The 26,825-nt window shown below is 48.2% G+C and overlaps 1 protein-coding gene across 2 annotated transcripts in view; it reads left to right on the plus strand.

The window, feature by feature from the left end:
* The window catches only part of Fam178b (family with sequence similarity 178 member B), a 96,227-nt gene that overhangs the window by 12,049 nt on the left and 57,353 nt on the right, over positions 1-26,825 (plus strand). For both annotated transcript variants that reach the window (XM_041656380.1, XM_041656381.1), the window contains 3 exons: positions 4,421-4,573; positions 12,716-12,821; positions 15,654-15,738. In XM_041656380.1, the coding sequence (XP_041512314.1) occupies positions 4,421-4,573; positions 12,716-12,821; positions 15,654-15,738 (344 nt within the window). The remainder of the gene's footprint in view (positions 1-4,420; positions 4,574-12,715; positions 12,822-15,653; positions 15,739-26,825) is intronic.

Below are 26,825 nucleotides of genomic sequence, written 5' to 3' on the forward strand. Positions count from 1 at the left end.
AGGAACCAAAGCTACAGAGAAACCCTGTCTCAAAAAGCCAAAAAAGAAAAAAAAAAGCCTGAAAGAAGCCAGACATAATATCACGTGCCTGTTTTCTCAGTAATCAGAAGGCAGAGGCAAGAAAGTCACCGAAAGTTCAAGGCAAGACTAAGCTACGTAATACGGCCCAATTACAAAGCAAGACCCCACTCAACAGCAAACAAAGAGCCTTGAAACAGGATGAGATGGTCTGAGAAGCAAGTACAGAGACCCGTGCTTAAGGGTGGAGGTCCCTAGCTGAGGCTGTGAGGAGGAAGCAGAAAAGGACGTGGTCCTAGAGCCAGCACCAGTGAGCAGGGCGGTAGGGAGGTGCAGCAGCAGGTAGTAACGCGGCAGGGACCATGACTTTGTGAAGAGCAGTTCTGTTGGGCTGCTGGAAGCAAGCGTGGCTGGAGAATAGGTGGAGAGGCCAATGCAAAAGGCAGGCAAGTGGGGTCAAGATTCTGGCTGGTCAGAGATCAAAATCAGTCTCCAAGGTAATAAAGCAACCCAAAGAGCCATTGCTGGGGCTGGAGAGATGACTGAGAGGTTAAGAGCACTGACTGCTCTTCCAGAGGTCCTGAGTTCAATTCCCAGCAACCACATGGTGGTTCACAACCATCTATGATGAGATCAGATGCCCTCTTCTGGTGTGCGGGCAAAATACAGACAGAACACTGTATACAGAATAAATAAATAAATCTTAAGAAAAAGAAAAGATAAAAAGAACCATTGCTGTCTGGCTGAGGCTACAACCCCTGAGATCGGAGGGAGCAATGACTAAAAGCAGGTGAAGCTGCAGGTTTTGTTCTTGTTGTCTCTCCGTTTCCTCTTCACGATGAAAGCCTGGGAACATGTCATGACTAGGACAGCCACCAGTTGGGCACAGCAAGCACCTTTTGCATGCTGCCTGGGGACCCAGGTTGCTAGGAAGTTGTCAGGTTTCCACCAGACCCCTGCAGGGCAGGTACAGAACCTGCCTGGTGTCCTAGGAGGCCCCTGATGAAGTGGTGGAGCAGGAGACTGAGCTGAAACAGTTGGGGGGAGGAGGGGAGGGACGCTGTGGTGGCGTCACTAGGAGCAGACACAGGCTGTGGATTTGGCTTCAGGGGCCTCAACTCACTGGACACATGACCTTGGAATGAAGCCTCTTACAACTTCTGAAAAATCTCTGTGTCAACTGAAACAATGGCTCGGTGAGAAAAGCACTTGCTAGATCAGCATGAGGACCTAAGTTCATATCCGCAGAAGCCATGGAAAACTGGCCATAGCATTGTGAGTCTAGGAATCTTTAAAGCATGGAAGGCAGAGTCAGAAGACGCCCTGGAAACTGGCTGGCCAGCTGTCCTGGAGTGCACAGTGCCAGGGACACAAAAAGGAAGGAAAAAGAAAAAAATAGATGTAGTAGTGCATAGCTTTAGGGAAGCAGAGGAAGCCCATCTCTGTAAATTTCAGGCCGGCCTAGTCAATGCATCAAGTTCCAGATCAACCAAGCGACATAGTGAGACTCAGTCTCAAAAGAGAGAGAGAGAGAAAGAGACTTTGTCTCAAACAAGGTAGTCGGTAAGAACCAATACCCAAGGTTGTCCTCTGACCTTCAGATGAACACACGGGTGCACAAACGCACAAGTCATACATTATACAAAGATTTTTAAACTACTACATTTGTTTATTGGGGTGGGTTGTACATGTTCCACAGTTCATGTGTGGAGGTCAAAGGATATTTCTAGAAGTTGGTTCTCTCCTTCCAGGGATTGAACTCAAGTTTTCATGTCTAATGACAAGTGCCTTTAACCACTGAGCCATCTTCCTGGCCCCAAATCAAAAAGAAAACAATGGCTTTTTAGATCTCGGTAGTAAGGATAGTTTTGCTCCTTTTGACCTTTCTCCTGAGCGCACACAGGATTGTGGAAGTCACAGCCTGAAGGTTAGGAATTTCCACACAGAAAGGAGCTATGTGTAGCTGCTTACAGCAGAAGGTGTTTGTGGCTTTGAAATCATGGCTCATTTTCTGGGCGCATGACATTCTCCAGTGGGGCTTTGAGAGAGCCTCTTTGACAACAGCCACTTTGAGGTGGTGGTTTTGATGTAGGATCATTGTGGCGGATGGTTCAACCTTATGTATTAAAATTAAAAAATGACTCACTGGTGTAGAAAACTGCCGACCTGTTCTGTCTCTGAATGGGGCCAGAGGAAGTGGTGAGGGCCAGCGAGGCGATATGGGTTGGAAGGGATAAGGCCAAGGGTGGGGGCTTAGGCACCATCTGCCAGACAAGACGTCATGCGAGTGCCACAACTGTCTGTGGTGGAAAGGACCCTGATCATCCCGAGAGAAGTGTCTGCTCATTCCTTAAGAATTGGCTTGAATCTTGGCAGGATGACATCTAAAATTATCTCTTTCTTAAAGTTAAAAGACCTTATGTGTGTGCTGAGCTGGGGGAGGGCGGGGAATGGAGAGGCAGATATTTAAACCACAACCCGGCCCTTTATTCTCCGCTCTAGGCTGCACAGGAAATCCCTAATTAGACGTGTGACAGTGTCTCGGAATCTCTAATGATACACATACATTACAGTTCACATTACAAAGGTCCCTTTGAGTGATGGCTTGGGGGAAAGGGCTAGATGATGAGCCTACTTATTACTGATTTTTTTAATAACTTGCACATTTTCCCCCAGTTATAAAAGTAACAAAAGAAACTATGATAGTTGGAACATTCTGTAGCAGAGACATGACCAAGCAGTTATTTTATTATTTGTTTTGTAGATATCGGACTCTTAGAAAGCCTACAGAGCCCGAATCTTCTGGGTTTCCACCTTTATCCCACTTATTGCTCCATTTCATCCACAGGACAGCCCTGTGATGCCACCAGAGTCTTCTGTTGGGTCACTTCGCCAGAAAGTGAGTCAGGTTTACATGGCTGGCTATCAGGTAGAAGGGTGCATGGCCCCATCGCCAAGGGCAGCCACTTATGTCCCAGATTCTGATAGACTCCCAACTTCCTCCTCCTCTGGGTTTTGATATCTCAGCAGCACATCTGGTTGGGAACCCATGGGCCACCTTGCAGTTAGAGGAGGGAGTATGATATCTGTTGCTTGCTTTCTTTATTGTTTTTGAATGTATGCTGTATTATCAGAACTCTGAGAGGAGTGTGGCTTTATACTGCAAACAGGAAATGTCCACTCTTCCTCTCCTCCCCACCTAACTCTGTCCAAAAGGATCATAGCTGGAAGTGTCAATCATGTGGGATGCTCTTGTGTCTAGGCATGCTATGTATGGCATATATGTAGAGAAATTACCCCTTGTCTGGTTTCATTTGTCATTCTTTTAGTAACCATAGTCAACTGCTGTCTGGAAATATTAAGTGGAGAATTCCAAAAGCAAACAGTGTGTAAGCTTTCAACTGCACACCGTGCTGAGTATTGCGATTCAATCTTGTGGTGTGGCTCCATCTTCCCAGGACAGTGATCACCCCTTTGTCCTGTGGATCCACTCTGAATACTCTACTTACCCATTACTCCCTTGGAACCTGGCTGAGCAGATCAGCAGCCACAGAACCAATGCCTGTGTTCAGTTAACCCCAAAGCACAGTAGTGATGCAGGAAGTTCAGATATGCAGCAAAAGGCTGAAAAGCACTTCATTTAAGAAAAAGGGTGAACATTCACAATTTAAGAAAAGGGGGAAATTGTCTGCTGTGCTTTGCCAAGATCTACAGAAGAGCAGATCCTCCATCTGCAAAGCTGTGGAAAAGGAAAAAGAAATTGGTGCGAGGTTCCCTGTCGCACTTCAGAGTACGTAAGTTACAGCCATGGTGTGTGACAAGAATTTAGTTGTGAAAAAGGCATTATGTTATATGATTCAATGTTAGCTGCAATTACAGGCGTCCATTTAGGATCTTGGAATCCGTTAGGAGATCACACACATGCGCACACATACACACACACACACCCTCTCCCTAGTCTTCAGGCTGGTGCCCCCATCAGTGTGTTGTCATTGGCTATCAGTACAGTTCACTGTGTAGAGACTCAGTTTGTTCTCAGGACTGACCTTAACTGTCTTCCCACTTCCTATATTGTCTCTATGGGTCATGATAGAATTGCAAAGAGTTCCTTCTTCACCTTGTTCCTTCCCTGCCTGTGTGCCCAGGGCGGATTCTAACAGGCTGACAGACGGTGTAGCTGGTTAGGATCTGCATTCCAGCAGGATCATTGAGTGGTTGGTCCAGCCAGCATGGAGACCCACACTCATGGTGCCCCATCAATTGGTGCCTCCTCATCCCTTACTGGACACCACCCTGGCCCTGGCTATACCCAGCCCCTCTCCTCGTTCCCCTTTGAGCATTCTGTAGGTTGCAGTAGAACCAGGTACACCTCTAACTCCTGCCCTTCCCCTTGCCTTGCCAGGAGGCTGATAGAGAAGTTCTCCATATCCGTGCAGTTCATTTCGCCAGTGCATCCAGGTGAAACTGTATTTTTGCAGAGACGTTACCCTTTGCCTTGCATCCTGGACTCCTCCAGTCTGAAGCCACACAGCCAACTGGAGGAGCTGTTCCTCAGGTGAGCATGCTGCGCTGGCTATTTTTATGTCAACTTCACACAAGACAGAATCATTTTGGAACTTCAGTATTGCCACTGGATTGGCCTGAGGACAAGTCTGTGATGCATTTTCTTGATTGACAATTGATGTGGGAAGGCCTAGCCCACTGTAAGTGGTGCCACCCCTGAGCAGGTATCTCTCAGGACTATCTAAAAGCAGGCTAAGCAAGCCATGGGGAGCAAGCCAGTAAGCAGCACTCCTCAATGGCCTCTGCATCAGCTCCTGCCTCCAGGTCCCTGCCCTGTGTGATTCCTACTCTAACTTCCCTCAGTGATGGACTGCTACCTGGAAGTAAAGATGGAATAAACCCTTTCCTTCCCAAGTTGTCATGGTCCTAGTATTTTATCACGTCGAGAGAAACTCCGAGACACATCGGGGAATAGAGGGAATAGTGTGGTCTGTCTCAGAGACAGGGGCCACCTTAAATAAGGAAATCCAAAGCAGTGTTTTGAATAACATGAATATGACACCTTTTATGAATAGAGGTAATTATATTAATTTTCTGTTTTCAATAATGATAATTGATAATCAAATAGACTGGCCATCATGAAGGGAAGTCAAGGCAGAAGCTCAAGTAAGAACCTGGAGGCAGGAACCTAAACCAAGGTCATGGAGAAATGCTGCTTACTGGCTTGATCTCAGGCTCATTCTGTTTAGCTGTCATTGTTATAGAAACCAGCCTTGCCTGCCTAGGAATGGTACTGCCCACAGTGACCTGGGGCCTCTTTCATTAATTAGCAGTCAAGAAAATGCTCCCACAGACATGCCAAGAGGCAATTCTTCAACTGAGTGTCCAGCTTCGAAGGAGTGTCAAGGTGACAACCAGGATTATCTGTCACAGTAGCATAGGCATGCATGTCTACTTAGAAAATTTACTAATTTAGTTATATAAACTTTTTTATTTGAAAAAGGGTTTCTCTTTGCAGTTTTGGCTGTCTTGGAGTTCACTCTGTAGACCAGGCTGGCCTTGAATTCACAGAGATCTGCCTACCAAGTGCTGTGATTAAAGGGGTGTGCCACCACTGACCAGCTATAAACTCTTATTTTAAATTTAAAAAAGATTTTTTTATTTTATTGTGTGTGTGTATGTATGTATGAATGTATGCTATGTGTATGCAGTACCTGAGGAAGCCAGGGAGGGTATTGGATTCCCTGGGGCCAGGAGTTGTAGGTGCTTAGAACCACATTTGGGTCCTCTGGAAGAGCAGAATGTGCTCTTTACCACTGAGACCTTTCTTCAGTCCCTGGATGTATACATTTCCTTGAAAAACTGTCTGCATTATAGTATACACCAGGCCACGCGTTCACATGTTCATACTGCCTTTTCCTCTCCCAGTATTCCAGTTGTATAGAACAACCTGAGTCAGACTCATCGCACATGGCCTGGGGATCTCAATTAGCACAGGACCAGGGTCTGGGCTATCAGCACCTATGGTGATCACTCCCACCTATAACAGGGTCCCTTTTCCATAGTTATATCTCATGCAGTTTCAATTACCTGTGACCAACTGTGGTCTGGATATATTAAATGAGCAAATCCAGAAATAATTTGTAGGTTTTTACATGTTTACCATTCTGAGTAGAATGTTGGGATTTGTGCCATCCCCTCCATCAGTTTGGAGTGCGAACCTTGCCTTTGTCTGGTGATCTTCACTGGGCATGCTCCCCACCCATTAATCATCAAGTAGCCAGCTCCATTCTCAGATTGATCCTCAAAGTGTGGAAGAGCTTGTAGTCAAGGAATCTCTTCTCTTCTTAGTGACTGTAGAGCATAGGTACAGTGCTAGTCGGAGTTCGGACAGGCCAAAGAGAAGCCATGATGCTTCCTCTAAGTTAAAAGGTGTAAGTTCTTGACTTTAGGAAAGAAAAACATTATATACTGGGGTTGCTAAGGTTGAAGGGCTGTAGTTGACTCAGTGGTTAAGCGTGTACACTGCACCCACGTGGGGCAACTTACAGCCGTTGGTAACTCCATTCCCAGGGGCTATGACACCCTCTCCTGGACTCCACAGGCGACTGTGCGCATACCCACACACAGACACACATCGTGTAGCAGTTAGTACCAGCCACCATTTTGGTCATCTACTGGGAATCAATGGATCAGATCCCTCACAAACAGCGAGGGACTAGTATATTTGCTGGGGATACTGTCTTCAGTCTGTGTGCCGTCAATACTGGAAAGTTTGTCCCCGCCAGAAGCAGGCTTGATAACAATAGGGACAGCTGCCTTGCTCCTCCTCTTCTGGGAAGTAAATTCGTGCTCATTATCACATAATCACTGAAGAATTGTTCTGGAAGGGGATTTTTAAATGGTTTACCACAATCATGCCCAACACTTGGCAGTTGTGAGCTCATATCCAAGAATATAAGAGAAAGATAAAGAGAATTTAGAGCAGTTGCCTTCTGCTGGATAACACTTACAGGCTGGTGGCTGTAGTGGAGGCCAAACGGATGGAGAAAGGACCACCGTGACCCACCCACTTCAACCACAGCATGAGCTTGATCTTGCTAGTTCTCAGTCTATCTCTGCTTTAAAGATTACCAGTAACATTTAGATGTTGCTGTTTAAGATATATATATTACACACATGTGTGCACACACACATAAGTCTACATACTGCAGGCAAAGCACTGACTCATAAATATATATGTAGATAAATATGAGTGAATATTCTGCTTGCAATGTTATGTGCTTGCCTTGGAAAGTCAGAAGAGAACACTGGGTCCCCTAGGACTGGAGTTAGGGATGGTTGTGTGCCACTGTGTGAGTGCTGGGGATCAAACCCAGGTTCTCTGCAAGAGCAGCAAGTGCTCTTAACCACTGAGCCAGCTCTCCAGCTCCCTGTAAAGGTCTCTATTCTGGAAGGCCGCAGGCTTGTCTGAGGGTGGAATGAGCTGTGTGACCTCCACGTTCCCATTCCTCAGCTGTAGTAGGGTGAGTCAGTGTTTTCTCTCTGTTCCTGCCTGGCAACATAGCATTCTGTTTGCAGATGCTGTTGCCCCTACAGAGAGTAGCTTTTCATCCATATCAGTCAGTGTTCAAATTCTGATTGTCTTATGTGTGTGGGGTCAGAGGACAGCTTTTAGGAGTCAGTGTCTGCCTTCCACATGGACCCTAGGACCTGAACTCTGGTCAGTAGACGATGGCAGCGAGCACTGTCTCCATAAATGTTTAGAGATGGTTCTGATTGGTATCAGAACAAAGTCAAAAAACTACAATTTCATTGTATGATGCTGTCATAAGTAGTGATATGTTGCTTCGATGCCCTAACATAGTTTTTTGGAAACACGCATTCTTATCAGCTTTTCTCTGTTATCAATAGTGTGTCAGTGTCTAGAAGCCTAGAAGGTGTGAGCTCATGAGGTGTGCATGTGACTCCTGGTAAAGGTTCACCTTGCCATCGTAGTAAGGGATGAAAGGGAGAAGGAAGGAAGGAAGGAAGAGGGCGACAGGCAGAGGAGCAAGGAAAGCAGCTGGCTGGGAGTGGGCCGACAAGGCTGGGTGTCTGGGTGTTGGAGAAAGGAAGGCTGCCTTAGCACGGGGTGGGGGAGGAAAAGGTGGGGGTGGCACCATCAGCGTATTTCTGCCTGTAACAGGCTGGCTGGTGGCAGGAAGTGTTTGACAGATGAGATGGCCCGTGGAGCTATGATCTGGGATCAGAGCTGCCCTGCCAAAGGGAGCCAGGTGGCTGCCCAGCTTCCCTAGAGGAAGAACTCAGACCTTCCTCCTCCCTCAGATATGCTAATGAACAAAGGCCGTGGTGCTGGCAGTGTCTCAGCTCAGTGGTGTTGAATCTTACTTTGCTTTCTAGAGATATGCCCTTGTGTGACAGCCCAGTAAGGTGCTGGACACTGGGTAGGGGCCACCTCCTTGGACCTTCTTTTGTTTCCTGATTATACCCAAGTCTTCAAGTCTAGGCGTAAGAGTGGGAGCAATAGCCATCCCATCATGATCCTATGGTATTGGTTAGAAAGAAACATGACCTTAGAAGAAAGTTCAAGATTACAAGACTGCCCCACATACCATCAGTCCTGGGCCACTGAGTGGCTCAGCAGGAAAGGCACTTGCTGCTAAGCCTGGTGACCTGAGTTTGATCCTTGAACCCACAGTGCAAGGAGAGAATCAATCCCCAAGAGTTGTCCTCTACCTCTACCTGTGAACTGTGGTACACACACATATGTATTCACACATCACACACACATGTATGTACAGGAGCACATGCGTGCACACAGTTTAATGTTTTGTGAGCCAACAAGTAAGTTTTCAAGTTGCACTCTTGCATTTTTCAAACCTTTTACGGTTAGGAGGTATGGTGGTGGTCCTCAGAGGAGGGGACGTGGGTGCTGCTGTTTTAAAAGTCTCCTCTTGAGGAGCATTGCCTCTGCACCTGCCATGAAGGGAGAACATGTTCCTCTCAGCAAAATGGGACGTGTCCTCGCAGATGAAGCGTGCCAACCCTCTGGAGTGACAGGGCAAGGGCTCCAAGTCTGCGGGTCCTCGTGCAGATTCTCGGGTTCTTGTGCAGAAATGCTGCCCCAGGTCCCACCATGCAACTAGAGCTTCCCCAGAGTACCCTCCCTTGTCTATCACCAGGTCGACTGACATATGACCTCGGATCGGATCCCTGGAACCCAGGTTACATGCCTTAATGCCAGCCATTGGTTCCTAGGATCCCAGAAGCCAAACCTTGTTTCTTCCTTCATTGACGGAAGTTGAAAGGAAATGTGATCTTTCCAAATAGGGAACTGGAAGGGCATCAGACTAGATGGAGGCCCACTTGCCGCATAGCAGAGGCCTACTCCCAGGAGCACCAGCCTCTGCAGTGCTCACTCGTGTGTGTGTGTGTTTGTGTCTGTGTATGTGCCTGTGTGTCCCTTTTTGGTGTGAGGGCACACAAGCTCTCAGGAAGCCTAGGTGCAGCCTGAGCTGTTCCTCTGAATATTGCAAGACTGGGAGGAAGAAGGAGGTGGGGATGTCTGAACTTCTCGGCTTATGTGGCGTACAGTGCTTACCTACATCAACCCGGGACCCCGCAGCTCAGGCTCCTATTTTACTGTGTGCACATTTCCTGGAAGAGGGTGACAGGTTAAAGCCAGCCGTGGAATGTGGACAATCCTGCTGGCAGCAGGTGCCCCCAAAATGAAGGGGAAACCGCAAAACTGGGCCACTTTTCTGGCATCCCTAGGCATCTAATGGGGTGGTATCGCATTCTTCTCTTTAAACAAAGAAGAAAAGCGGGGCACAGGCAGACATTTCTACCATTATTCATTCTACTCCATTTGGGCGTTTTATTGAAACTTTGCATCTGAAAACTTGGCAAGGGCCCAGGAAGTGATACTGTATAAATAGTTCCCTGTGGTGTTTATCCTTCTGCTGTCACTGGGATTCGCGCGGCATTTAGAGACTCTTCCCATTGGGACTGCTGCCCATAAAGTGGACTTGCAGGCAGAAGCTGGAAGCCTCTCCCCTTGGGCAGTATCAGGGTCAGACATTCCAAGGAGGCTGCAGCTTTGTTCAGCAGCCCACCATGTGAACCAAGCTGGTCCCCCATTTGCTGTCTGCTGACTGTCTTTCTCCTTGTTTGGCCGACTTCCTGCCTCCCTCCCTTCTGTTGCAGCCGGCGGTGAGGAAAAAGATATCTGCCCTCTGTCATAGCTGTGATGGCTGGGGATTAGCCGTGCATACAGTGTGGCTGTACCCTGTCCCTCTCCTTTCCATCCACAGCTAAGGGCCTTCCATGGGACCTTTCCTTCACTGGTATCCTGGGGATGACAGCTGGGAGCTTCATGCTCAGCCTGGACTGTGTGGCATCTGCTGTCCCTCCCTTCTCCAGAGTCCTCTAACATTCTCAAACTAAACTCTGACCTCAGCATTGGTAAAGGTTTGAGCTAGGACCCAGCATCAGTGTTCTTTTTTATTTTGGGTTTTTGTTAATGTTGTTTAATTTTTTTATCATATGTGTGTGTGTGTGCATGTACATGTGCGTGGATGTGTGAACACAGCACACCATACCATGCTCACGGAGAACAAACATCAGCTTTTAGGAGTCAGTTCTCCTTCTACTATATGGGTCCAGGGATCAGAATCAGGTCGTCAGGACTGGCCGCGAGAGCCTTTACCAGTTGAGCCATCTGTCTGGCCCAGTGTCAGCATTCTTTGTGTGGAGATTGGACACTGGCTTTTGACTCTGACAACCGACTATGTCACCCAAGGTTTTCGCGTTTTCATGACACACCTTCCTTCCTTTTTGTTCCTGGCCTCCCTGACCAGGGATGTTATGGGGCCTGTGCTTCCTCTTGAGGGTCAGGCCAGTGTCTGCTCTAGGCCCTGTGTCACTGTGACCAGCAGCTCCCCTCACATCCAGTGAGCCACACTTGGCTCACTCCCCAGTCTCATCTCCTTGCATCTCATTTAGCTGGAGACCTAGGATGCCTAGAAAGCCATTTGCTGCAGTGCACCGTGGGTAAGCCTTCCCTGGCTCCCTTGCTCCTTGCCTGATGGATGAAATCAACCTTGACAGGGATGAACTGCAGGCAGCTCTCGTGGAGCAGAAGGAAGACACCGCGACACTCCCTCCATGCGGCAGTTGAAAATGTGTTGCTCCAGGCCAGCAGGGGCTTGTGCAGTTGGCTTCCCCACTAAGCAACTGGCAGGGTGCCCCACCCCAGAAGCATGCCAGAGCCAGTGTCTCCCAGAATCCCCTGCTTTGCAGTGGCCTCAACACTTGCTTCTTAGCAGATCCTGCCAGTATGTAAAACTCTGATTTCCTTTGCTGGGGGTGCTGTCCCTTTGGTTGCATCAAGAAAGCGTCCTTGTGACAGGCACCTGGGACAGAACTGGTAGGACCTGTACACACACAGGACCGTGTTTCAGAGTGGTTAACCTGTCGTGACCACAGGAACAATGTCTCTTTCTCTTCCAGATTTAAATGACTTTAGAGATATATAATTTGTAAATGGCCAGGACAGGCTCAGAGTGACGGCAGCTTGGCTCAAGGGAAAATCTCGGTTTCAGAGCAGTCTGTTCCTGGCAGATGGCAGTATGATGTCCTTTTCAAAACAGTAGTAGAACAGGGAGGGCTGACCGAAAGGATAGGGACACATGATGTTATCTGAATATTTCCTTCATGGTTTCATTTCCTGGAATCCAAGTGGCCATCTTTGGACTGTTTTCTAAAAAAAAAAAAAAAAAAGCACAAAAAATGTGTGGAGGGTGGAGTACCTTACCTCACACCCAGATTCAAGTGACCAGGGACTCAGAAAGTGACTAAGTCCAACCAAGCCTTCTAAAGTTTCTTCCAAAGCTGCACACAATGGACTGGAACAGCTAACTACCCTATTTTGTTTTCTGAAGACCCGGGGTCCTGAAGGTCAAGGTGCCTGCCAGAGCTTAGCTTCCAGCCAGCAGCCTGCTTCTGACGGGGTGCAGGAGCTCACAACTAGGTTCTGGTTAGAGCCATGTTACTGACCTGAGCACACATATGCACTCCCGGGACAGGTGTGGCCGGCCCACACAGTCTGAGGAAGGTTTCATGAAATCCTTGCTGGGTATTTCCTTCCCAGAAGTTCCCAGTCCCGGGCTCTTTCTGTCATTTTCCCATCCTCTCAGGTGTCCCTTCTGTGTCAGGAAAACACAAGATGAGGCAGAAACACTGTATAACTAGACCCACAGACGCAGGTGCCCACGGGTAATTCTGTCCGCTCCTTGCAGCTGAAGCCCCAGAAGGAACCTCAGACAAGGATGCCTGACCCCTGGTTTCTCCCCTTGCTTGGCCATGATCCTTGCTTTGGTGTCCCACTCTGTCACATAGCAGGGGCAAACACTAATCAGGGTGGCTTTCAGACACCATGAAGTGTGTCTATGGGAAACTCTGGAGACAACAGCCTGTTCTGACAATGTCATCAGTAGGGTTTTTTTTTTTTTCCCCTTCCCATGGTGTCTCATGCCAAGGATTCTAAAAGTACATTTGTCCTTAATGTGCCTATAGGCTTCATGCTATCCCACAGCAAAGGTGAGTCCTGCAGCGTCACTGAGACCAGCTTGCTGAGCTGGTTCTGCCAACTGGAGCTACTTACCCTAACCTGACTGCCCTGGCCCCACAGGTCCTCACTGCCCCAGCAGCTCTCCTTCCTGCACCAGGGCCTCCTGAGCAACCTCTATCTGCACGCCTCTGATTACCCGCGACCTCTGCTCCAGTGGCTGTTCCAGGTGAGAAACACAGACCTGCCGCTAGGTGGCGGGAATGATGCAGCCCTATAGCCCAGGCAGGCCCAGGGGTCAGATTGATGATGCTTAGCTGCTTTTTGCTTTGGATAGTTCAGATCCAGGGGATGGAGGAAGGCTGGTGAGGATTAATCCTCACTATAATGCTAAAGATGCCAAGGTCCTGGAGGTGGAGAGGCCCAAATAAGTCCAGAGATGGAACCTGGAAGTTCTCTGTGCAGCAACCCCAATCTGTGTGCCTCTAGAGTGTTCCTGAGCTACCTACAGGGTGAGGGGTGTGTCTTTCCTGAAGTGCTTAGAACCGAGTGATTGGGTCCATTCTAGTCAACAAGTATTAGGTCCATTCTAGTCAACAAGAGCGTCCATCATAACACCACCTTTCCCCCATTGCCCGCCCCCCACTCCTGCTATCACAGTCATGAATGGCTCATCCCAGGAGCATAGCTGGAGGGGGCACCCAAGGCCCCTCTGCAGCCCTGGATACCTGAGCTCGTGAGTCCATTGCTATAGACTCTGGAGTTTGAGGGTTCTCTGCTTTGTGAAGCTGTAGGTGGTCTGGAAAAGCCCAAAACAGCACCTTCTGCCCCACTTTCCTCCCCAAGGAACATTTTGCTTCAAGGCAACGCACATTTTGTGTGCGGATGTAAACCTCTGGTAGGTGGGAGGCTAGAAGACAGTCCAGGACCTAATTCTGCCTTCCAGATGTCCTGCATTTGCCTTGCCTTGGCCCCTCGCCCAGACCTGTCCTTGCCTGGGGATGGGCTGGTCACAAGTTCCAGCTGGTACCGGAGCTGCCAGTTGAGGGCTGCCATGCAGGGTGGGCTATTCAGGCACTTCTCCAGCTTGGCAGACTGGCTGCCTTCCAGATAAGGCTCACTCTGCACCTTCTGGGGACGCTTGTGGTGCTCCTGTCCTGGAGGGAAAGAACGCTGGAGTCCTGGGACCCTGGGCATAGTTGTCACCCTGGTCCGTCTCCCAGTTCCTAGGATGGAGAGATTGGGACGGCAGGGTGGGTAGGAGCTGGGAACAGTCAGGCCATTATTCTGCACCCACAGCACAGTTTCTCTGTGCTCCGTGCACAGCGTATGACAGAATACACAATTGGCCATTGGGAGGCACAAAGAACCCCTCTAAAACATCGCCTACAGAGGGTCCTTGTGTGACCCTGATAGGCGTAAGTCTCTCCCTTTCCCTGGCTCAGTCTCCACTAAGTTCTGGAATTCAAGCCATGGACCGCGTGGAGAAACCCCTCCTATCTCTTGTGCCAGCTCCACTGTGCCGTGAGGGGCACACAGAGGAGAGGAGTTGAGCCCCAGACCCAGGTGCAAGCTCAGCCTCTGTCGCTTTTCCTTCTGTGTCACCTTGTGCAAGTCCTTGGTGTCAGCATTGTATGATGGAGCCAGCAGTGCAGAGTGGGTTAACCGAGACTGTCCTACAGTGGTCGGTCCTTAAGCCTGTCCACTCTCACAGATCCCCAGCTCTGCTTAGGGCCCGTGCAAGGAACAAGGGCACAGGTGCTGCTTTATACCTCTGTCAGGCTACTGAGGACAGAGAGGTCTGGGGTCTCCCTAAAGCCACTGCAGGGGATTCTCACTGGGCAGTCAGACATGGCTGAGCCTCAGGCAGAAGGAGAAGCAGGGATAGGGAAGGATGGGCACTCAGGGCAGACTTCCTTCTCTTCTCTATGCGCATGGCCGAGTAAGGCCAGGCCCCATTCCCACATCTGAGTGAAAGACTGTAGCTGACCTGGTCCAAGACTGGGCAGGTCGCAGGTTGTCCAGGACACCTGGGGTCTATTCTAGGCGAGGAGTGACCGTTAGAACTTACCACCTCTGCTCAGTTGGCCACTCCTTTGTTAAAGATAGCCTATTTTTGCTGGGACTTGGTGACCTCTGGGCTTGGTTTGCCTCTTCCTTGCTCCCAGGGCCTCTTGAAGGTACACTGTACACATGAGGTAAACAGCCCAGGCCTTGACACTCTTAACTTACACGCACCCCTCACATGCTCACAGGTTCACCTGTTGGTGGGCCTTGCCAGGGAGAGTGGACAGAAGCAGGCAGCCTGCATCCCCAGTGAATTTGTATTCGTCCTGGTAGACATTAAAGCTATTTGAGAAGGCTGGGATGCAGGAGAGGAACAGGGCCTTGAATTCTGACACAGAGCCCTTAAGAACTACAGCTGGGAGAAGGAAAACCACAGGCCCTCTAGAGCAGGAGACTGAACAAATGATTTGTTACAGTCAGGTCCAGCGGTCTCCTCATTGGGTATGGTAGGGGTGGAGAGTGGGGTGGAGGATGCATTCTGGAACCAGGTGACCCATGAGAACTGTCCAAGTTGAGGATGTGGGGGTTGAGCTCTTAGATCCCAGCTCTGGGCTAGAGAGAGCCGCTTCTTGAGCCAGGCATAGCCTGTAAGATCAACTTCCAGGTACAGAATCCCACTTTGCTTGCCGTCTCCAGATACGTGGCACTGGGCAGTAGGAAGGGAGGCTTGGCACACAGCAACAACCATGACAGTATCCTTCCACCCTCTTGACTTGGAAGCATGAAATGAGATATATTTAATATACAATATTATATACTTGTATGAAACTGTTTCTGGTGACTTATGCTTAGAATCCCAGCACTTGGGAGGTAGAGACAGGAAAACCTGGAGTTCAAGGTTATCCTTAACTATACAGCGAGTTCCAGGCCAGCCTTGGCTGCATGAGATCCTCCCTTTGAGGTTCTTTAAGAATAAACAAACAAAAAGATATTAAATTTGTATGAAGTCTTGCTACTATTACTTTGTACTAAATGTTTTTTGTTTTCTTCCTAGTTGCTAACATGGCCTCCAGAAACATCTTCAAGAGCTTTTAGTCTTCTCTGGGATCTCAACATAGACAGACTTTTCCGTCAGCCTGGTAAGTACCAGGGCGTAGGGTAGGTCGGTACTCACATACTGGAGCCTGTCCCTCCACCCCACCCCGACCCAGCGTGCTGAGGACATTGCATCACCTGTAATGGAGACATCAGACAGCACATCTTTGGCTCTGGCTCCAGTGTTAGTAACAAGCAGAGCCAACAGGCTCCTTGGGACCTCCACAGGCTGGGTCCAGTTCTCAGTGACCAAATCTAGGCCGACTTCACAGCCTCCTGGGATCCCTATACCATCCAGAAAGGTGAGTTTTGCCCCAGGCAGGCTCTGGCTCAAAAGACAGCTTGTCATCCAGATTCTTCCAAGGACCTAGGAAAGAAAGCTGCAGTGCATCAGAGAAGCACTTTAGCCTGGCATCACCAGGAAGGAAGCCTCAGAACTGCCCCTCCACCCCCCGCCCCACCCCACCCCCAACAGCACCTTGAGTGACAGCCTCCGGTCTGGCATTTTGGGTACATTTGACTCAGCATTCCAGAGAAGCATTTCGTGTCCTGCTAGTGGCTACACCTTCCTCGGCTGTCATCATTTGGTACCTGAACCTTAGACACTTTGGCACCAAAAAATATTATGTAAGCACTTAGAAGTTGCTCACAGCTGGCAGGGAGAGGGCCTCTCAGAGGACTGTGCTCCGCCTTTGTCCAGCCATTACTCTCTACCCCAGAGCACGCAAACACATAGTTCTGAGGGCCAAGGTTGTAGCCCCTGGAACACCAGAGCCCCGGCCCTGTGAGTGTCTGTATTGTACTCCTCTGCTTCAGGAGTTGCCAAGATGGAGCCATCTGTCAAATCAGAGCATTCCAGACACCCCCATAGGCCCCTCACTAAGGGCTTCTGAGAAGCTACCAGGCCAAGCGTGTTCTTCCTTTTCGTAACCTCTGCCCCTGTGGCCTGTGTTGCCCTCTGCGGCCCCAGGGCCGCCTCTGCAGCATGCCTGCCCTTTCGGAAACAGAGGCCTTTCTTGTCCACCCCTCTCCATGCTGTGGTATGTGTCTCCTCCACTCTGCTCGCCTTCCCTCCAGTCAGAAGGATACTGAGTAGCTCCCGAGTTCCTGGTTCTCAGTTCTGGCTCCCCCGGCTACAGAATGTGTTCTCAGACATCACCTTTGAACCCAGACTGGGGTTCTGTCCCCTGCCAAATAGAATAGACCCTAGGCTAGAACATTCCCTGTCTGAGGTCAGGATCCCCACTGATTTGGAGGAAGTCAGGCCTGATCCACAAAAGAACTAATTTAAACAGGTATCTGCACACCTGTGTTCACCATAGCATTGTTAACAGACAAAAGGTGGAAGCAGCCTACATGCCTGACAGATGAATAGACAAACAAAATATGGCATAGATGTATGATGAATTGTAATACATATATATGTGTGCGCACACACACACGTATATATGTATATATACGTATATACGTGTGTGTGTGTATATATGTGTGTGTGTGTGTGTGTGTGCGTGTGTGTGTGTGATGGCCAGAATAGACATGAAGTGGAAGGAAGACAGTTCTGACATATGCTGCAGTATAAATGAATCCTAGAACCTGTGTGTTAACTGAGATGAACCAGTTTATCCCATTTGCATACAGTCCCTCAAGAAGGGGAAGTCACAGAATTGTAGCCCCCAGGGCTGAGGAAACAGATGGGAGTTGTTCAGCAGGTTTTGGCTTGAGAAGCTGGGCAGCTGGGCAGCAATGCGAGGACAGTGGCCACTGCCCCTCACAGGCAGAGACGTTGAGGAGGGCTGCAAAGCCTCGTACCTGTTAAGCATGTTTGACTGCTCAGCTGAACCCCAGCACAGGATGCATGCTAAAGGTTTATTTAGATCCAGGATCGCTACAAAAGAAGCCTTGCTCCTCAGGTTCACGTACAACCTGGGGGCCCTGGAGGCCTCTGTTAGCCCTAGGCAAAACTGCAGGACCGCCTGCCTTAACACCTGTCTTTTCCACACGCAAGTTCCTATTCCCTGGGGTGTGTGCTCACTGATGGCTCTTCTCTGACTGACTGTCCTGCGGAAGGTCTGATGGAGTGACTTTTATCTTTATCTTTTATCTTTAGGACCTTTCTCCTAGCCCACTTCCTGAGTCAGGAGAGGGGGTCAGTTTCAGCATGTTCTGTGGGAATTAGAGACTTGAACGCAGGATGTATTGAGAAGCAACTGGTGGTGAGCTTGGAGGGTGGAATATTCTGGAACATTGCTAGTCTTTACCTCAGGGAATATCCACTATCCATTCACAGATGCCTGGAGGCCTCCTGCATTAGGGCCCAGCTGGATGGCAGAGGGACAGGATAACTCAGGCCAGCCCTCGTCCTCAGAAGACTAATGACCAAGGGGAGGGCATAGAGCATTTGATCACCTCTAGAAACTGCACAGGGTAGGATTGCACTCTCAGTTGCTTGGAGACCAAGTGAGCCCCAAATGGAGTGCCTGTCCTGTCTAAAGAGGCCACACACACTAGTTGTGTTCCAGGCCAATGCATGACATCACACACAGCCTTCATGTTGTCAAGCCGTATTTTCATTAAACTGTACCTTGACTGTTAGTGGCATATGACAGGAAACTCCATACTCTGCTCTGTAGCATGAGTGTTCGGGTTTCTGTGACTCTAAAATCACTGCCGTAGGATTGTCATGCATTCCATGTTCTCATGAGACAGGGTTGAAAGCTGAAAAGAGAGAGATCAGTGATAAAACGCCTGCCTAAGATGAAAGCCTGGGTTGGACCCCAGCACTCAAATTTTAAAAAGGCAAAGTTGAGGGGCTGGAGAGATGACTCAGAGGTTAAGGGCATTGCCTGCTCTTCCAAAGGTCCTGAGTTAATTCCCAGCAACCAGATGGTGGCTCACAACCATCTGTAATGAGGTCTGGTGCCCTCTTCTGGCCTGCAGGCAACAGATAGAACATTGTATACATAATAAATAAATAAATAAAATTGAAACACAGGCCACAAGACGAGGCTCCCACTTGCCTGCGTGTCTCTCGGTGTGTACATTGTTTGCCTTCCTGACGCTGTGGCTAAATATCATGTCCACGACCGCCTCTGGAAGAGTGGTATTTGGACTTACGGTTCCAGAGAAATGAGTCTGTCATGGCAACAAATGGCAAGCAATGGCACCAGGAAGCTGAGAGCTCACATTTTAACCCCAAGCACAAAGCACAGCGGGAACTGTAAGTGGGTGAGGCCATGGACTCTCGCGCTCCTTTCCTGGTGATGCAAACAGAACTACCAACCCGGGATCAAGTGTCCAAATGCCTAAGCCTATAAGGGACGTTCCTCGTTCAGACCATCACGTACACTCCCTTTCTTGATTTGTGTGTGTGTGTGTGCGCGCGCATGCACACATGTGGAGGTCAGAAGGCTGGCTACCTGTGGGAACTGGTTCTCCTCTCCCACCTTGTGGGCTCTGGAAATTAAACTTAAGTTTTCAGACTTGGTGACAAATGCCTTCACCCACTGAACCATCTTGCCAACCCACAATTTCCTTTTTTTGCCAGGACTTTTTTTTTTTCTGACAGGGTTTCTCTGTGTAACCCTGGCTATCCTGGAACTCACTAAGTAGACCAGGCTGGCCTTGAACTCAGAAGCTTGCTTCTGCTTCCCGAGTGCTAGGATTAAGGCACGCACCACGACACCCAGCCTACCAGGGCTTTTTGTTTATTTTATGTTTTTTGAGGTGTGATCTCTCTACATAGTCTTGATTTTTCCCAGAATGCACCCAGTCTGTCCTTTAAGTCACAGAGATCCACCTGCTTCTGCCTCTGGTTTGCTGGGGTTAAAGGCATGCACCACCACACCCAGCCTACCAGCACATTCTTTCCACCTTGTTTCACAGTACAGAACTGGGCTTCGAAGGCTGCTTGCCATTTTCTGACTATCAGTATCCTTCAAACATCTTGGCTGTGTGTGAAGTTTTCAGTCTCACAAGTCTGACCCTCTAGAACAAAACCCAAGAAACCCATTTTTCCCACCTCTTTTGAGATATTCATTTTTCTCTTCTTTTTTTTTTTTTAGAACGAGTCCCCAAACAGTCCAGAATAACAAGGCTCCCTGTTTACACAGCCATGCCACTGGGTTAACTACTGTGGGGCTCCAGGGATGGTCGGAAGACCATGAGGGATGTCGTACTGGGTAAATGATTTGAAGACTATGAGATGTGCAGTGTGTGAGGCTTCCTTGAACTGCTGTGGTATTTTGTATAAGGGACCCAAGGAGCCTCGGATTTTTGGAGAGGGTCTTAGAACCAACCCCCAGGATTCCAGGGTGGCTACATTGTCTGACATATGTAACAATAGCATGTATCTGTGCCTCTAATATCTGCTCATTTAGTTCCTTACATGGCAAAGTTGGCAGGGAAGTAACAGTTTAGACTATACAAAGAAACAGTGAGTGTTGAACCCTGGGAGGCTCAGTCTCCTAGATGTCCTCGGATCTCTTTCCGGAAATGCTTGTGACGACACACGCACCCTGGTTCTGGCTAAATGGGCCTCCTCTCCGGGGCCTCTGGCAGGAAATAGCCAGAACTACTTCTGCAGACTGTGGCTCAGAGACCTGGCTGCTGCCGAGGCCTCCTCTGGGCTCCTCTGCTAAGATACGGGGCTGCCTACTGCTTACTCCTGGGGCAGACATGCTGTCCTGAACAGACAGCAGCACAAATGGTGCTCCCTTACCAAGGAAGAAGGGGTGTGGCTCTCAATTGGAAGCCCAGAACCTACTGCTGTCAAATCTGGACTTTTTCAAGTGTCCTTTCTGTCGCTGTGATAAAACACTGACCAAAACAAATTGGGGGAGGGGAGTGTTTATTTGGCTTAATCTTCCGGGTCCCAGCCCAGCCCACCATTGAGGTAGGTCAGGGCAGAGAATCAAAGCAGGAGCCTGGTGCTTGCTGGCCGGCTATAGGCTCGCTCAGTGGTGCATGCTTAGCGAGCTCAGCCATCTCTGCTGCCTACCTACATAATGCTTTGATCATTCCCACAGGAACTTTGTACCCACTGGCAGTCAGACCCTTCTCAGTATGCCCTTCTCCCCAGGTCCTGACCACCCTTAATCTACTGTCTCTAAGGCTTTGCCTGCTTGACACAAAGTTTAGTTAGTTAGGTTTCTTTGGGTTTTTTGTTTCTGGTTTGTTTTTTTTTTTTTTTTTTTTGGACAGGATCTTATGTATCCCAGACTAACCTGTGTATCTGAGACTAGTCTTGAATTCTTTTTCTTTAAACACAGGATCTCACCATGTAGCCCTGGCTGACCTGGAACCCACTATGTAGATCAGACCGGCTGATGCCAAACTCACCCCTGCCTTTGCCTCTGCCTCACAAATGCTGGTAGCATGTCAGTGCCATAGTGGCTGTTGTATGTAATATCACAGTCTCTGGCTTTTTGCAATAGGTTTTCAAGGTTCATGCCTGCTTTATTCTGCCTTACTGCTCTGAGACAATTCTGACTGAATTGGATGCTCATTCATTTGGGCTGGACTTGCTGTCCAGCAAGCTGTCAATGTTGGGGTAACAGGCACACATACTTATGCCCAGTTTTTTTCTGTGGGTACTGGGGTTTCAAGCTCAGGTTCACAGGTTTGCAGAACAAGCAGTCTTGTCCACTGAGCAGCCCCCCAGCCCAGCTCCCCACTTTGCAGCTTTCGTTTGGTAAAGTTCAGTTTACCAATTTGCTTCTCCTTCTGCTCGAATATCAATATCCAGGAAGTGGTAGCACACACCTTTAATCCCCGCACTCAGGAGGCAGAGAAACAGATCTCCGAGTTTGAGGCCAGCCTAGTTTTTTTAAAAAATAAGTATATAAATAAAATGCATATGTGCCTTTTGATCTACTTCAGAGTCTCTCGCTTGTATGCAAACTGTAAGACAGAGGTTCAACTTCATTCTCTCCTCCCCCGCTTTGGTTTTTTGAGAGATGGTTTTTCCGTGTAGCCCTGATCCCCTAGAACTCACTCTGTAGACCTCGAATAGATCTCAAACTCAGAGATCCGCCTGCCTCTGCCTCCCCAGTGCTAGGATTAAAGGCGTGCGCCACCACTGCCTGGCTCAGCTCTATTTTTTTATTGGAGCTGTCTAGTTGTCCTGGTACCATTCCCTTTTTATTGAATTATCTGGTCAGCCTTGTTGGAAGTCAGTTGATCATGAATGTAAGAGTCTCTTTCTGAATTCACAGTTTCCTCCTTGGTGTGTGTGTCTGTTCTTAGGCCAACAGTCTGAGTTCCTGACTAACTGTAGATTTCAGAATGAGTTCTGCTCATCCTCTACCCTTTCTGAAATGGTTGCAGCAGTTCAGAGTCCCCACATTTTCATCTGAGACACCATGGAAATCTTGACAATTTATGTAAAAATAACAGCTGGAGTTTTTATTCTTGGTTGTGTTGAATCTGTAGCTAACCGCACAGTGCTTGCCTTCTGTCTCGGTTTGTTTCATGTTGCCTTAGCAGAGTACCACAGACTGGGTGATCTGGAAACAATAGACATGCACTTGGCTCACTGTTTTGGAGACTGGGAAGTCTGAGCCTGACGGCCACTCTGGTCACAGTGTCACAGTCACTGAGGGCATTGCGAATGTATGGGGTGGCAGCTGGAGGCACCCTTTCAGGGGGAAGCTCCTTCCAAGATAATCAACCCGTTCTTAGGAATTCTTCCCTCGTGACTTCATCACCACAACACTGTGGCTTTGAGCATTAAGTCTCTAACACAGGGGGACACATGTAAACCATGGCACTGTGGCAGCAATCTTGTCTTTGAGTCCATGAGCATGGGATGTCTTTTCACAGAGTTCTTTCCACGGTATTCAGTCATACATGAGCTATGTTTCTTCTCGTTAACTTTATTCCTAAGCACTGGGGCAGGAGAGAAAGCTCAGCAGCTGAGAGGTCTTACTGCCTTCAGGGGACCCAAGCTGCTCCCAGCACCCACACCAGGCAGTCAATTGCCTGTAACGTCAGTTCTAGGGACCAGACACCTTTTGGAATCCGTGGGCTCCTAAAGTTCACGCAGGCTTACACACACATACACAGCTAAAAATAGATAAATAAAATCTCTTTTTAAATGTATCCCCCAGCTGGAGAGATGGCTCAGCGGTTAAAAGCACTGGCTATTCTTCCAGAGGTTCTCAGTTCAATTCCCAGCAGCCACGTGGTGACTCACAACCACCTATAGTGTGATCTGATGTGCTCTTCTGGCATAAAGTCATACATGCAGATAGAGTACTCGTATATAAAATAAATATTAGAAAAAATGTATCTTCTAAGTATTCTATTCTTTTAAATGCTATTATGAGTAGGGTCATTTTCTTTACTTCCCTTCTTAGGCTTTTACTCCTAACATAGCAAAATACAAGAGGCTTTTCTGTGCGCTAACTTGTGTCCCGCAACCTTGCCAAACATGTTTATTAGCAATAATCAATCCTTCTTGTGTTGGTTTTCTTTTTCTTGTGGTAGAGTTGGTTTAGAAAGCCAGCATTCCTGGAAAATTAACTGTTAGGAAGTAATGATTTCATGTTTGTTTAACAATGTGTTTTGGCTGAGTGGTCTTCGTCTGTGCAGAGGTTTGGGACCAACCATTACCTCAGCCCCAGTCCCACTAAATCCTATGGTGTAGAAAGCAGTGTTTCTCCCCAGCTGGAGACCCAAACTCCCCAGAGAAGGAGCAAATGGCACGTAGACCCTTTCCCACCAGCTTCCAAAACAATGTGGTTCATTTTTACCTACGCAGTCCATTCTCTCCCAGCATCTGTCATATTTGTGTAGGAGGAGGGGGTTGTCATGAGATAGAACGACCCTGGCCAGGACATTCCTCGGATGCTTTGAAAGTGGGCGAGAAGTTCAACTCTGAGCACAGATTGGTTCATTTTCCTGAGCGGGGTCTCTGGATACTGCATTTCCTTCATCTTGTCCCCAGGACTCTGGGGTTATTGTTTCTAGAGCTTAGAGGCTCCCATGTGGCAAGTCACTTTCTGCCAGCGCTTCTTTCATTTTCTCACCTTCCTCCTCCTCTCTGGCCTCGCTCTCTAACTCTGAAACAGTGTTCACAAAGTTCTTCTTACAGAAAGGAATTCAAGGTTGAGATGTCACGCTATTAGTAGAATGCTTGCCTAGCCTGTCCAAAGCCCTGGGTTTGATCCCCAGCAGAGAGTTTAAAAAGGGGGGGTGGCACACATCTTTCATCTCGGTGGTCAGAAGTTCAAGGTCATCGTTGGCCGCATAGCAAAGCTGAGGCCAGCCTGGGATACATGAAACTCTTTCTCAAAAGCTTGTGTCAAGCACCCCCAAAACTTTCAGTGATAGTGAATCATAAAGCAATTTATTTTAAAATAATTATTTGATGTACACATAATTTCACCATTTCCTTGAATTCTTGATGCTCTTGCCCCAGTTTCATCTGTATTGGTATTACAGTCACTAACCCCTGGAGCAGTGGTTCTCAGCTTCCTAATGCTGTGACCTTAAATACAGCTCATCATGTCATGGTGACCCCCAACCATAAAATTACTTTTGTTGCTATTTCGAAACTATAATTTTTTACTGTTATGAATCATAATGCAAATATCTGTGTTTTCTGATGGCCTTAGGTGACACCCATGAAAGGGTTGTTTGACCCCCAAAGGGGTTGAGACCCACAGATTGAGAACCACTGCTCTAGAGTAGTATTTTTAAAAACTTACTTATTTTAAGACTGGGTTCTCAAAACTTGGGAGAGATAGACAGGTGGATCTCTGAGTTGAATTTAAGGCCAGCCTAGTCTACAGAGTGAGTTCCAGCTCACTGTGGGTGGTGCCAGTCCTAGTTGTATAAGAAAACATGCTGAGGAAGCCAGTAAGGAGTGTTCCTCCATGGCCTGTTTCAGTTCCTGCCTCCAGGTTCCTGTCCTGCATGAGTTCCTGCCTTGGCCTTCCTCAGTGACAGACTGTGATGGGAAAGTATAAGCTAAAGAAACCTTTTCTTTTACAAGCTGCTTTGGGTTAGTGTCTTATCACAGCAATAGAAACCAAAATAGGTCAGAAATTGCTATCCCAGTCATGAGGTATCGCTGTGACAGGTTTGGCGTGTGGTTTTTAGATGGGTTATAGAAGGAGCTGAGAACGTTGGCCTGAAAGCTGTTGAGTGCTTAGAGCTTACTGGGCTTTTCTGTGGGACTGTGAAAAGGTGCTGGCTATTAGCACAAGCTCAAGACATCTGAGAGAAGGGTCCTTAATTGAGAAAATGCCTCCATAAAATTGACCTGTAGGCGAGCCTATGACTAATCTCCCAGATGGTGCTCTTGATATCATGGGAGTGTCAGGATTGAAAGGGATCATGGAAGAAAGAATCTGAAACTTGACGACCAGAAGTCATTGGTGAAGGTGCAGGCTCAGTTGTAGTAGAAGCCCCAGGATTAAAGGGGTCATGGAGAAAAGCTGAAACTTGGTACACTATATGTCAGGGTCAGAGTCCCTGATGAGAGCCCAGGAGAGGCCATTGGTGAAGGTGCAGCCTGGTTGTCCTGGCCACAGCATTGTGGAGATGTCAGGACTGTGGGATGACCACCAAAGAGACACCAGCAGCTGTGGCATGGAGCCAGCCTGAGCCTATGAGATTGCAATGTGTGCTCTGGATGGTGGGTCCAGGGCCGTGAAGCTGCTTGAGCCCTTCGGAGCCCAAGAAAGCATGAGTGAAAATGGCGACACAGTCAGACTCGGGGTTTGCTTTGATCTGATTGTGACTGTGCTCTGGTTTGTCCCTCTTGGAATAAGAAAGCATTTAGCTTGCTTTTGATTTTAAAGGAGTCCACAGTTGAGAAACTTTGGTTTATTTTAAAAAGACTGAACTTTTAAAATGTTGGAGTTTTTAAGATTGTGGTATTTTTAAAATTTGAAAAGTTTTCTGTTGTGCTATTAATATTAGACATGACATCTTGAGGAGATGAGGAAGGAAACACTGTACTTGAGTGGTTGAATGTGTGTATCAAGTGGACAAGAGATCAGCTGTCATCTCAGAGAAAGGAACCTCTGTTGAGAAAATAACTTCCTAAGAATGGTCTTGAGCAAGCCTGTGGGGAAGTTTTCTTGATCAGTGATTGATGTGGGAGGGTCTAACCCCATTGTAGGTGGTGTACTTCTGGGAAGGTGGCTCTGGGGTGTGTAAGAAAGCAAACTGAGCAACTCAGGGGAACAAGCCAGAAAGCAGCGCTCCTCCATGATCTCTGCTTCAGTTCCTGCCTCCAGGTTCCTGATTTGAGTTCAGGCCCTGACGTCCTTCAGTGATGGAATATAATCTTCAAGGTGAAATAAACCCTTTCTTCCCCAAATTGTCTTTGGTTGGCATTTTATCACAGCGTTAGATACCTAACTAGGACTGAAGAATGCGGAGAGCCGTGAAGACAGTGGAGGCCACACACACACACACACACACACACACACACCCATGATTATCTTATTATATGATGATATATATGCTATTATGATCTATATATCGAATTAAGAATCTGTTGTTTCTGATCAAGTGAGGCTGAAGGATCAGCCATGATTAACAACAGATCAGCCCCACTGATACGAAACCTTTATTAGAGATGATCGATGCCGCCTATCTGGAACTGGGAAAATCAGCTATGATTTGAATAAGAGATCAGCATCATTGAGGTGCAGCTCAGGATGGAAACTGAACTTGGTAGTGTGTAGGAGACTCACACATGCTGATGGTTTGAAGGCACAAAGTGGTCATGATGAGCAGCTGAGACTTGGCACCGCGTGGCAGGCTTACAGTCTCCCTAGAGAGGGCAGGAGGCCATTGGTAAACAGCCTCAGCTGCAGTGAAGGCTGCAAGAGCTGAGTTTGGTGCCGTATGGCAGCGTTGGAGTCCCTAAAGAGGCCAGTGGAGACCTGAGCATATTGAAGATGTCAGGACCATGGGATGACAGCCTGGGACTGAGCTGAGCTTTGTGAGCTGTGGATCGCAGAGCAGGAGAGCCAAGGCTACCAAGGATGGTCGTGAGTGTGCACCAAATGTCAGACACTGACTTATCGCGCTGCTGGAGTTTGCTTTTGTTCTGATCTGATTGTAATTCTGCCCTGGTTCTTCCCTTGAAACAAGAAGGCATGTAATTGAATTT

The sequence above is a fragment of the Microtus oregoni genome, unplaced genomic scaffold, assembly GCF_018167655.1.
Source record: "Microtus oregoni isolate MIOR12 unplaced genomic scaffold, Mior012 000007F_ref0000211, whole genome shotgun sequence".
In the NCBI taxonomy this organism is placed as follows: Eukaryota; Metazoa; Chordata; class Mammalia; order Rodentia; family Cricetidae; genus Microtus; species Microtus oregoni.